This window comes from Heloderma suspectum, chromosome 7 (genome assembly GCF_057233095.1).
Source record: "Heloderma suspectum isolate Gila_16-S chromosome 7, 16-S_ref, whole genome shotgun sequence".
NCBI lineage: Eukaryota > Metazoa > Chordata > Lepidosauria > Squamata > Helodermatidae > Heloderma > Heloderma suspectum.
In genome coordinates, this window is record NC_139464.1 from 6,978,787 (window position 1) to 6,991,436 (window position 12,650).

At 44.2% G+C, this 12,650-nt stretch overlaps 1 protein-coding gene across 3 annotated transcripts in view; it reads right to left on the bottom strand.

Annotated features, from left to right (window-relative positions):
* The window catches only part of EXOC4 (exocyst complex component 4), a 545,732-nt gene that overhangs the window by 505,998 nt on the left and 27,084 nt on the right, over positions 1–12,650 (bottom strand). For 2 of the 3 annotated variants that reach the window (XM_084809036.1, XM_084809035.1), the window contains 2 exons: positions 10,946–11,135; positions 4,520–4,714 (listed from right to left, as the gene is read on the bottom strand). In XM_084809036.1, coding sequence (XP_084665162.1) covers positions 4,520–4,714; positions 10,946–11,135 — 385 coding nt within the window. Of the gene's footprint in view, positions 1–4,519; positions 4,715–6,194; positions 6,260–10,945; positions 11,136–12,650 lie in introns of those variants that run through there. The other variant, XM_084809037.1, reaches the window with a different exon arrangement.

Below are 12,650 nucleotides of genomic sequence, written 5' to 3' on the forward strand. Positions count from 1 at the left end.
TTAATCCTGCCCCTAGCAGGTATAGCAAGCGCATGGGATGCTGCAGCCCCAACAGAAAAAGTGTAAGGTCTTGGACTGCCATGCCATAGGCCAGTGCATTGTTGTGTACCTGGTACAGAAGAACCACAACTCAGTGAAAGAGAGATCCCAGGTTCAATCCCCAGCATCACCACATAGGGCTGGGAAAGACTCCTGACTGAAACCCTAGAAAGCTGCTCTCAGACAATACTGAGCTAAATGGATCAACAGTCTGACTTGGTAATAAGACAATTCCCCATCCATGCACTCAGAGCATGATTGCCCCCTCTCTTCCCCTTGCTCCCAAATTATTCCAAGCTCATACGAAGAAAATTCTTGAACAGATGTAAAGAATGTTTTTATGGGGTCAGAGGAACAGAACACTGAACAATTTTCTCCCAATGTGTTTAATCAAAGGACTTCTTTTCTTACATAAGCATCCAGTTAGCTAACGGAACTTGCAACATTTTTGTGCATGACCGGCAACTTGCTGAAGCATTCCAAGCTTATTCTTGCCGGATTCATTCATGAAATGAATACACAGAACTTTCTCCAGATAATCTGTAAAGCTAACCTCTGCAAGTGTTAGGCTGTCAACAGCCAGCTACAAAACACACATTTTTCTTCATCTAGCTTTATATAAACACCAGCCGTCATCAAATACCTTTGCTTCTTTGCTCCTGCTTCTGGGAAAAGGTTGCCTTTCTTACATTAGCAAGTCTTCCCAGAATTAATCATTGTACATTAGAACCAGCTGGAGTGTTTTGAGTGATAATGAAACCTGTAACAAGCCATCTTCAGACGTCTTTGCCAAACAATAAGGGAATTAAAATTTCAATTTAAATGCAGAGGTTGGAAACACGCTTCAGTGGCAAAATTACTTCAATTAATGTGAGTGGAATACAAAGAACAGACTGCAAAAATGCGATGCAGCAACCAGAAATTATGCCATTAATGCGCTTGCATCAAGCCCACACAATGACTGCAAAGGTCTAATTTAGACTGCACATATCACAAAGCTACAGGCAACAATATTTATCAGTTCTTCCATTTCAACATGAGAGATATCGGCGTCTTTGTAGGATCATTTTTGGCTTTTGATAAGCCAACAGCTGTTTACCTTGAGGACAAAGGACAAGGAGATCCAGAAACATTATGCATCCCTGACAGTTTAATAATTATTTTACACACTACTCAGATGATACAATGAAGGAGAATGGAATTACCCGAAAGCAAGAGCACAATTATGGCATCATTCTGCTGTGGAGATAGAAGCAAGCTAAAGAAGGCTGAAGCCAAGGAGCTCCATTCTTGATGCATTTAACTTTCTGCTACAGCAAAAGAAAAGAAAAAGAATAGCTCTATTGTCAAAAGGAAGGGAATTGCAAGGCCACCCTGAGGGATGGATAGAGAGGGGGTACATTCCTACAAAACAGAGAGGAGCTTGATTTTAAGTCAATCCGCTACAGCTCAAAGGAATAAACCAGTCTCAGTCTGCCACATTTTTCCTTTAAGTTATATAGCTACAGAGGTGCACAGTACTTAATAGCAGTGGACAGAGACCAGGGCTTGGGTGTAGAAGGCCTGCATTCAAGTTCTACTGCTGGCTATGAAGACTCACTGTGTGATTCAGTGCAAGACCCTCTTAGCCTCAGTCCCCCCAAATGGGAATAGCGAGGGCAAAGCAGCAACATTTGTAAAGTATTTACAAATTAGAAGTGCTATATAGTAAACTGAGGCTGTCAACTGGTTATGTCAGGAATTGGATCATCCTTCCCCTTCGCAATCAACATCACAAAGAGACAAAGCTTCAGGCTAATATGACTTTATTTTGCTAGAGACTAGCCTTTCTACAAATGCAGATTCAAGGAAGCTCTCCAACTGCCTCAGGCCCTAAACAACTAATCTGTGATCTCTAATCAGGGAAGACAAACAGGACGGTAGTGAAGTTGCCAAGTTTGCCCGTGAACCTCATGGCCAAACTTACTGCACAGTGATCTCCTCCCTTAGGGTGGCTCCCTCCAACATTGGCTTCTAAGAGTGGCTATCCTGGTGGAGCATCTAAACCCTGTCCATAAATTTTCTCGCTTTGCTTTGCAACATGCCCTAGTGTCTCTCAAGTCACGTCCCTCTTCCTCCTCCTCCTCAGAAACTTGAGTTCTTACCGTGGAGGGAGGGGGCAGCAACTCAGCCTGGGCCATCTGTTTGTCAGGGACTTCAGAGGAATCTCTCCCAGCATCTTGGGATTCTAGGGAAGGTCCCTTCCCCAGCCTCTGGTCTAGCTGTTCCAATTCTGATTCAGAATCAGAGCTGTCAGACATCTCAAGGGGCTTGGACTCATCCCTGACAGGTTAGTGATTTCTTAACCATCTGGCTTTTAACCAGTTCATCTATTCACTAACTTGACTTTAATATAAATGTTGCAACACCACAAGGCCATATCACATATTACAGAGAGGCAAACCCAGGTTTGCCCCTGAGTGTGCTATATATCATCAACAAGGAGATGCAGACAGTCACTGCTCCCTGGCCAATGTACCTACACGATACATGTTTGCAAATGTGTGTCTGTCACTGTCAGGATTGAGTCTGAGCACAGGGAGATAGTTAGCAGCTCAGATTCAGAAGAGGAGCAGCTAGAACTGGGGGAGGCTTTTTCACAGGCCAGTTCAGATATGGGTAGATGTGCTTCTCAGGTTACCAACTCCCAGATGGCCGGGCATGAAGCTTCCTCCTTACACCCCTATGTGAGAAGCAGCAAGGAGGAGGAGGAGGGGCTTGAGGACTGTGACCTAAGAGACGCGAGGTGGAGATGCAGAGCTAAGAGGGAAACGTCAGGGGTGGAGCTCAGACGTTCGAACCGGTTAGCGATGTGTGAGAGGCTGCACAGGGAAGCAGCGTGCGGCGGGGGGGCAGGACCTCCCTCCCTAAGTTAGCCTAGCCAGACAGCCGCCCTTTCAAACTGCAGGCAACTTTCGGTGACCCCATTTGAATCCTCTGGAGGCATTCCTCTGTAGCCAGGGAGTCTTCGAGGATTTGCATCTGTAATGAACCTGTGCATAATGAATTAAAGGCGTGAGACTGAAGCCTCTCCTTTTGTGTGTTTGTAAGTGCTTAAGGAAAGAGGCGGCCAAGGGAAATGTGACAGTCACATTCACATTTCAGATGTACAACTAAAAATATAAGGGCTGAAGTGGCACTCAAAACTGTTCTTTTGAAGAACAGGGATTTAAGCTAACGCTCTCTCTTTATGAAGTGCAAATATTTAACATTTAAGGAAAGGAAAGCTACCTTTATTATTTTCACCAAACCTGTGAGGCAATGTTCTGACCTTCTTGTATTTTGGAGAGGATATACAGTCCTTCCCAAAACGTCCAAAGCAAAGAGTGCTATTGTTCCCCTCTACCAGTCAGCTGAGAGTTCTTCAGACATGATTTTAAACAGACAAAATGTATTGCAGCCTATAATCACAATATCAGCAATGATAAACACTGAAGGCACTGAAACAGTTCAGATAAGCACAGGTTTTTTTCACTAAGCATCATCATTCTTACCAAGCTGTGAGAAAGGAATTAAGAGGACAGGCCAAGTTGACTTGGCAGACAAGTGAATGGGGCATCATGGGAGGATGCAAGAATATCGGAGAACAGAACACACAGTGGCAAATTGCAGACAGGGTCATGCAGAATGAAGGAGGAGACAAAAAAGTGTGTGGCACATTCAGATTAGTACTTTTCCCTTTGCACAGGACCATCTTTAGTAAGAGGGATGACTGATGAACTGGATCATCATCAATAAAGGTCTGACACCCAATGGATCTTTGCGAGCAACAGATTTCTGATCAGCAACAACAATCTAATTTTCTGCAATGCCCCAGATTCCTCTCATAACCATCAACTGAAAACCTGTTTTCTGAATTTATCCATAGTTAAAGGCAGAGAGAGAGAGAGAGAGAGAGAGATTTACCCTGCTAGAGCTAGGTGTTTGGGACAAATGTGGAGAGCAACAGGGTGGCAGTGCAGAGACAAAGGAGGTGTGATTCCTGCAATGGCAGAGGAAGACCCACTGTAAAGTGACTGGCAAAGAGAGAGGTAACAAGAGGGAAGTGCTAGCGGTAAGGAGGATGCAGTAGTCTGAAAGAGTGATCCCTGAAACATGGACAAGAGCGCAGGCAGGTTCCTTGGAGCAAAGAGCATAGTAATAGAAGTGAAACACTGGAAGGGAGAAGGAGAAAAAGTTGGATGTGGAACTACAGATGGGAGGACAGGAATGGAGGTTAAGAACATAAGGTCAAAGTCAGCAGAGCTTTCATTGCAGCCAAAGAGGTTAATAGACTGAAGATCAAAAAAGGAGAGAGTGACAGAAGAGGGCAAAAGAGACAGGGAAGGAGAACAATACAGCAAGGGAGTAAATGGCAGATCTAATTACTCAGGCCCAGATAGCAGATCTAGCAGACACTTATCAGACAGCTGTCTGTCAAGCACCGGCTATCACCTCTTACCAGCATATCCGTGGCAGTGAGGTAGTGCTTGCTGGCCATGCACTGCTGCAGTTTCTGGGGCACTTGCTTGATGTTCTCAATCTCATCCAGCAAATTCAAGACATGCTTGTGTTCAATGCCTTCAATCCACAGCTTCCGCAGCTCATCCCGTTTGCAGTGTAGAAGCATCTTACAGGACAGCAGATTCTCCTTGACCTGCAAAGGGTAGCACAAAACAGCCTAACAGCTTCTGTGCTAGAGCCAGCCTACACAGCCTCCCTGACCATGTCAAAACAGAATATTATCTTTCTTCCCTTTATTTTCAGTGTTCAGGCTTTGAATGCTGTTGCTTACAGGAGCATCCAGACACAAGAGAGGAGGTATCAGCAGACTTGAGGGGAGACCCCCACACACAAAAACTCAGTCAGGACTGTGCATGCTCAGTGGCTACAACTTCTGACTGACTGTTGGGGGGATATCAGAAATCAAGTGAGAGGCAGAATGGAATGGAGTATCATGGAGGAGAGCATGGCTAGCTGACTGGAAAACTGAAAAAGGAGCACTCCAAACTGCAACATTTTGTTGCAGATCTCACCTGATCTGAAGGCAACAAGGTTGACTTGCCACCACAAAGTAGGACCAGCCTCCACAATCCAGATCACTATATGTTGCAGGAAAAACTAGCAAGGTGGATTACAGGAAACACACACACACACACAATATTTATTAATATTAATAGCCTAGCCTACCTAGAAGGCTCAGGGTGGGTAACAACTGACTAAAAATTGCTAATACAGTTCACTAATATTGCATTTGGTGAGAGAGATGAAACCTCTAGCAATGGTTTGCTCAGCTGCCCTTCTCTCATAGAAAGATTGGGAAGTCTTTGGTTAGGATTGTCTGAGTTCCTTTGATTCTAGGGAAGCAGGGAGAGGCACTAGGAAAGGAGGGGTTAAAGCAGCAAGAGGCTAGGAAAATGAAGCTGGAGTGACCTGAGAAGGCAGTAGACCAAGCAGAGCAAGAGGACTTAGGAAAATGAGGGGTAGGAATTTAGAAAGTAGTTCTGAAAAGTGAAGGCTTCATTTGTCAAAATAAAAATACTTCCTAAAGAGAAAAGGCCAGAGGGAGGATACTGCGAGGAGGAGAAAGAAAACAAAGTCAGAATGGGAAGAGAAGAGATGCAGAAGCAAGGAATTATGTGTCAGTTTAAAATAGCTACCCAAATCTTTGGCTGGAAGCCTCCGCTCATAATTTAAACACACACATGCACACACACACTCTGAAGACAAATTATGTTAAAACTCCTAACCCTCAACTGGCATCCCCCTTCTCCTAAAACCAATCCAAATAGAGAGGCTTACGATACTTCTGAAAAAAACATTCATACTTAGGATCATACTTTTAAAAATAATAACTGGGCAAACTTCTCTGCATGCTCTTGTTCTCCAAATACAGATGCAGGAATTTCCCTTTTGGGGGCAGCAGGTCTACATTGGTATAACCCCCAATGGTAGTTTGGGACATCAAAGACAAACACTCTCCCTTACAGCAGAGGTTAATAGTAAAGGAGAGCCAGCGTGGTGTAGTGGTGAGAGTGTTGGACTGGGAGCCGGGAGATTGTGGTTCTAGTCCCAACTCGGCCATGGAAGTTCACTGGGTCACTTTGGGCCAGTCACAGACTCTCAGCCCAACCTACCTCACAGGGCTGTTGTTGTCAGGATAAAATGGAGAGGAGGAGGAGGATCATGTAAGCCACGTTGGGTTCCTTGTAAGAGGGAAAAAGGCAGGATATAAATGCAATCAATCAATCAATCAATCAAGGAAGAGTTAACAGCAAGGATAGTTGGTTGTGTATATGCTGCTTGAGAATGGAAGCTGAATGATTATGTAGCCATGAGATAACACAATCTAGCAAGAATTAGTCATGACTAAGGCCCACTGAAAGCAATGGAATGGGATTTAGCCATAACTAACTGAAATCCCATTGATTTCACTAACTTTTGTTGGACTGTGCCCAGTACCTTAATTCTTACTCCAAAACTCTGTGATCCACAGGCTGGAAACAGTTCTCCTCCCTCTGGCCATGCCTAGAATGCAGATTTCTCTCCCCCTCTCCCCACCCCTGCCCCTTTAACAGGTGGCTGGCAGGCAAGCAACACCTCCCTGGTGGGGTTGTTACCAGTAGGCGGGAAATGAAACAGGTTGAAGCACAAACATGGAGACACATCAAATGTATGAAAATGTGTTTCAGGGAACCTGATCTTGTACACCTCCGCACTGCTGCTGCTGTGAAAGCCTGAAAAATGTAGTCTGCTTTCAGTGGAAAAGGCCAACAGTGGAAAGAAAAAGGCCATAGCTTTTTCCTACATTGGCCAGGATCCAAAGAACTACACAGCTAGTTCCACCCCTGACAAGAGGAGGGCCATCCCACACAGCCAACTGCTTTTGACACTGAGGGAACTTTCCAATGCAGTTTGTTACATGGTATAGGGCTCTGTTGTGGGGGGGGGGGGGATTCCATCTGGCATGGCTAAAGTAGTTCTTTGGATACTGCCATAGCATCATTGACACAAGCCACATCTATGGAATGGAGTGTGAAAATCCAAGCACGCAGGAGCAATTGGCAACTAAAAAGAAAGCAGGCATGGTAATCAGCCCTTTGGGAGCTGCAGAACAAAGAAGCAGGTTCCTTTGCCTTCAAAGTTTTATAAACCCTTTTGCACCCAAGTTTTTGCACCCCCACCTTCAAAGTTTTATAAACCCTTTTGCACCCAAGCCAATACTTACTCATCTGACTGGGTTGCCAGTTTCACAGATGCAATCACTCCTCAAATGGTTTGCAAATGGTAGCCACAATGGAGTGAAATCTTAAAGCATGCTGGCTACTGACAAATGTACCTCAAATCAAATCCAAGCAGTGTGCCAATCAGCTGTTCACTACAGTACATATGCAGCTCCCATTTCTCTGGGTGGCATTGTCTCTAGCCTGCCCAAAGATGTTCAGGGGAAAGGAGTTCCATAGCTGTAGGGCAGCCCCCACAAACTGCTTCCATCATACACTTGAGTTCTGAATAAGAACACAGATGATAAAGTTCAGATGGTTCTACTGGTGACCAGGAAATTATGGTCCTCACACCCTATTATAATGGCAAACTAATTGGCAAAGTATGTCAGTATTTTGAATAATTTAATTCATGCACAGGTGATTGATTTTTTTCCCTGGTTCTAAAATTAAGAAAGTAGAGGAGGATTCGAGCATTATGCTGTGGACACAGCATTGACTTTAACTCTGGCAGACATGGGCTTTTTCCAGTCAGAGGGGCTCTTTGTGCTATCATTTATTTATTGCATTTATATCCTGCCTTTTTTCCTCTTGCAAGGAACCCAAGGCAGTTTACATTATCATCATCATCCTCTCCATTTTATCCTCACAACAACAACTCTGCGAGGTTGGTTGGGCTAAGAGTCTGTGACTGGCCAAAAGTCTCCCAGTGAGCTTCCATGGCTGAGTGGGAACTAGAACCCATATCTCCCAGCTCCCAGTCTAACACTCTCATGACTATGTGACACTGGCTCTCTTAATAGGTATTGTGCAGCCATTGAGTCTTTTTCCGTAACAGGTTTTCCATGGTAAGAAAAAAAAAAAGACAGAAGAAGCAGTGAGAAAACACAAGAGGTTTATGAGTGGGAGACGATGGCATCTGGAGCCCCCATAAAATTCTGTGAACGAGACAGGGCGATGGCACTATAAAAGTCTTGTCTGAAAGCACTCATGGTCTTTCTCTCCCTCTTGCTCACGCACACACACAAACACACACATATAAACCTAATTCTTAGGGCTGATAGTGTAGGAAAAAACTGATAACCCACAGTCACCTTTGTGGGATAATGTAGTGTATAATACTAAGAAAATTCAAAAGCACAGAACAAGTAAACACCAGGGCAATTTTCTAAGCTCCCCCTACACTCCCCCGCTACTCCAAGGACATAGGCAAAACAGACAGAACAAAATACATACGATGCAAAAACTTTCTCCAGGTCTGTAAAATCTATTTCCTTATAGGGGGGCAGGGGGAGCTAGGACACAGAAATGGAAAGGCTGCTAATATGACAGACCAATTGGGAGGGAGGGAGGGATCAGACCGAATATGCTGTCTGTCACTTCCCAAGAGGTTAAAGAAAAGCCTCTTCAATACATGTTGACTGAATCTAATCAGGAACAGTAAATACCAAAAGGTCCTTCATCCTCTGTGCTTATTTTAAGGTGGTATCTCAAGGTCACTATGCCTATACATTTGCTTTTGACCTGTACAGAGCTTAATTGTATTGAGTAAGCTTGAGCTATAGTTTATTTCAAATTTCGTGTAATTGATCTCGGCCTTCACAGGGAGTTGAGCTTTGTACATAAATCCCTGAAATGAACTCCTACCCTTGGAATGGATCAGACTAGCCTCACTCCCCTTTGAAAATACTAAATGAATTTGGAAGTTCAAAAAGGTGACTGTGCATGGTCTCAAGAGGGGTGATGCCCTTCTGTTCACAGAATGCCAAACTGAAAGAAACCCTCTTTTCTTCCTGGGGAAGCAGGCTGTTCCATTTTGCTCACAGTATGTCCAGACCAGTCTGTATTTACTCAGGTACTCCACCCGGCATGCTTTTGGCTCTACATAAAGTTCACTTAGATCCACATACCTTCCATGTCACCATAGATCCCCATCCATATTTACTGATTTTCTGCACATATATGCAACATACACATCAAGCATCCAGGCAGGGCTGGGAAAATATTTCAGCCACCAGAATCACTATAGTTCCATGTTTTTATTCATCAGCACTACTCAGGCTGAATAAATAATTCTAAATTTCAAGGAGCCATCATCACTTAGTTAGGCAGTTGGATAACAAGTGCCTAGATGGAAGGCAAGGGTTCCCTGACTTTTTGGGCAGACATGCACGCACACACTTTTTCCTATAGCCTGCATTGCATTTTCCCTCATCACCCCACCTCTCCTCACCAGTTTTCACAGGACCCAACTGCATGACTTAAAGAGTCAGGATGCACCAGCAATCAGCCCCAGAGCCTCTTGAACACATACAACTGTCTAATATTGAATTGCATGAGTGGTCCACTTAGCCTAATACTTATGTCAGGGGTGGAGAACATGTGGCCCTCCAAATGTTGGTGGACTGCAACTCCCATCAGCCCTAGACAGCACAGCCAATCAGGAAGGATGGTGGGAGTTGCGGCCCAACAACATCTGGTGGGCCACACATTCCCCATTCCCGGTCTACGTGTACTGGAAGCCGCTCTCCAAGAACTCAAGGAGAGGTCTCCTCCCAGCCATGCTAACTATGACCCTTTTAACTTGGTGCTGGGAACTGAGTCCAGGATGTTATGGATGCAAGGCATACTCTATCCTAGTGAGGTATGACTCCCTCTCTCTTCAGAATCCCAAGGCTCACCCAAAGACATGTTTAGTAATAAGAAAATGGGTAACTCTGAACTTGTGTGCAGTCTCTGCCCCTCACTACCACGTAGCTACAGTGTACCTGAATATCTGATTAGGGAGCATAGTTTCCAGTTAAGCTAGAAACCCAAGAAACCCCTACAACAAATTAACCATTGCCTATTAGCCTGTGAGTGATCTCAGTTTAGAAACCACTGCCCAATTCTACATATGACTTCGAGAAGCAAACTAGTCCCTTTTCACATTTTCAGTATAATTCTTAATCATTAAATTCCAATTAATTCTGAAGCCTTGTTAGAGTAAACAATTAATCCAGCCCAAATTTCTCAGCCATCATAACTTTAGCTCCAGCAGTTAGAGAACAAAGGAGAAGTCTTCTTCCTTTGTTGATGAAATCTGCTGGAGAGGCTCTACACTGAGCTCCATATTTTATGCAAGTAAAATCTGCAGTGGTGAGGAGCAGGGCCTTTTCTATCATGGTACCTACTTTGTGGAATTTCTCAGCTTGGAGCCTTTGAAGGTGCAGACAGTAGGCCAGCATAAGCCATACCTTCAAAGCTCCCCCTTCACAGACTGGGAGGCTACAGTGCATGTAGTTTCCCCCAGCTCCTGCCTTTTGTTTCTATGCAATTGCACACATATGCATGATTTTTCTGTGTGTGGGGGGTGGAGTTGCCCCCTACATTAAAAAAAAAAGTATTTGTATACTTCTGCAAGATTAGGGGTTCCCAAAACATGCTGTCATGTCTCCTCTTGTGTCTTGGTTGTGCTGGTTTGACTACATAATGATCAGCAGTCACACCTGAACTTCAAATACAGAGGGAATGAGTGCAGTGATTTCATTCCAATCAATTAAATGGTTCATAATTTTAACCATCATTTGGGGGTACTTTTTAAGTAGAAAAGCAGGTCATAAAGGTCTAAGCCAAGTGCACATCAGCAGGAAGTATTGCATTTTCTGCTCTACACTGCCCGTCACCTGCTTGATCTTGTTGCGTGAGTTGGTGATGCGCTCCGTGATGCTCTGGTAGGTGCGGATGGCAGTCGTGAGCTCAGTGTAGTGCTGAACAATGAGCTCATCTAAGTCGTGATCACACTTCTCATACGCCTCTTCCAGGCGACCCTTTTCGTTCTCTCTGTCCTCAACATCATCGCTGGTGGACAGTGTCCTAAAGAACAAGAAAGAAAAAAGCAACTGAAGAAATGGCTTCACAAAGCAGAAAGCTGCCACCACTTTAATGCTCTTTATCATTTACTGATGGTTATATTTCACAACACAGACATGAGTGAAGACGTACCACCACCACCACCATACACTGCATGATCTAGAGGTCCTTTAGAAATCCTTGTTAGGTGCCATACAAAAGGGACAAATCATCAGATCTGAAAGGAGTTTCCACCATCACCACTTGTGTGCATCTTATTATATTTTACATATTTTTATCCTACTCCATCGCAAGAGCTCAAGATGGTATTAGACCTTTCATTTGAAATAAACATCTCAATATTAAACAAAGAGCTCAAATTACAACAGATAATCAGACCCAGGAAACAGAAGGGAAAAACAAAGGGGCTGTGGAAGAGGCTCTGTGTTTAACTGCTGGTGCACTGAGATTGAAAGAGGAGACCCTTGTCTGTGCTCCATCTATAGGAAAGGTGAATTGTGCATAAATGAAAGAAAAGGCCTTCTCTGTGGCAGTGCCCCAACTTTGGAATGCCCTCCTAAGAGAGATATGCCTGGTGCCAACAGTGCATTTCTTTCAGTGGCAGGTTAAAATCTCACTTGCCCAGGCATTTTAAATTATTATATTTTCAGGTGACTGCATAGTTCTAATCCTCTCAGTTTTATTGCACTGTTGCGTATTTATTTTTTATTTAATTTATTTAAAATTATTTTTAGGCCACCTTTAAGGGTACAACCCTCTCAAGGCGGCATACAAGATAAAAACAAGACAAATGTATACAAATAGGCTGTAAATACACACACACACACACACACACACACGTACGTTTTGTGTTCTTTTAACATCGTACTGATTTCAAATTTTTATGTATAGTGGCTGTCTTGAAATCCATTTTTAGATGAAGGTACAGTTTATTTAAAGAATGTATAAACAAACTAACAAAGGAAAGGCAGAATCTACCCCAACCTTCTCCAACCTAGTGCCTTCCAGATGTTCTCGACTACAATTCCACCATTCCTGACCACTGGCCATGCTGGCTGGAACTGATGGGAGTTGAAGTCCAAAACCTCTGAAGGACATCAGGTTGGTGAAGCCTGGTCTACTCTGTCTCAAAGCAGCTCTCTCAATTCTCAGGCAGGAGCCTTTCCTATCACCTGCTACCTGCTCCTTTTAACTGGAGATAAAAAAGGTAAAGGTAAAGGTGTCCCCAACCAGTCGTGTCCGACTCTAGGGTGCGGTGCTCATCCCCGTTTCTAAGCCGAAGAGCCAGCGCTGTCCGAAGACGCTTCCGTGGTCATGTGGCTGGCATGACTGAACACCCAGGTGCACGGAACGCTGTTACCTTTCCCGCCGAGGCAGTACCTATTTATCTACTTGCAATTTCTTGCTTTCGAACTGCTAGGTTGGCAGAAGCTGGGACTGAAGACGGGAGCTCACTCCGTCACGTGGCACTCGGGTCTCGAACTGCTGACCTGCCGACCTTCCAGTCTGCAGTTCAGC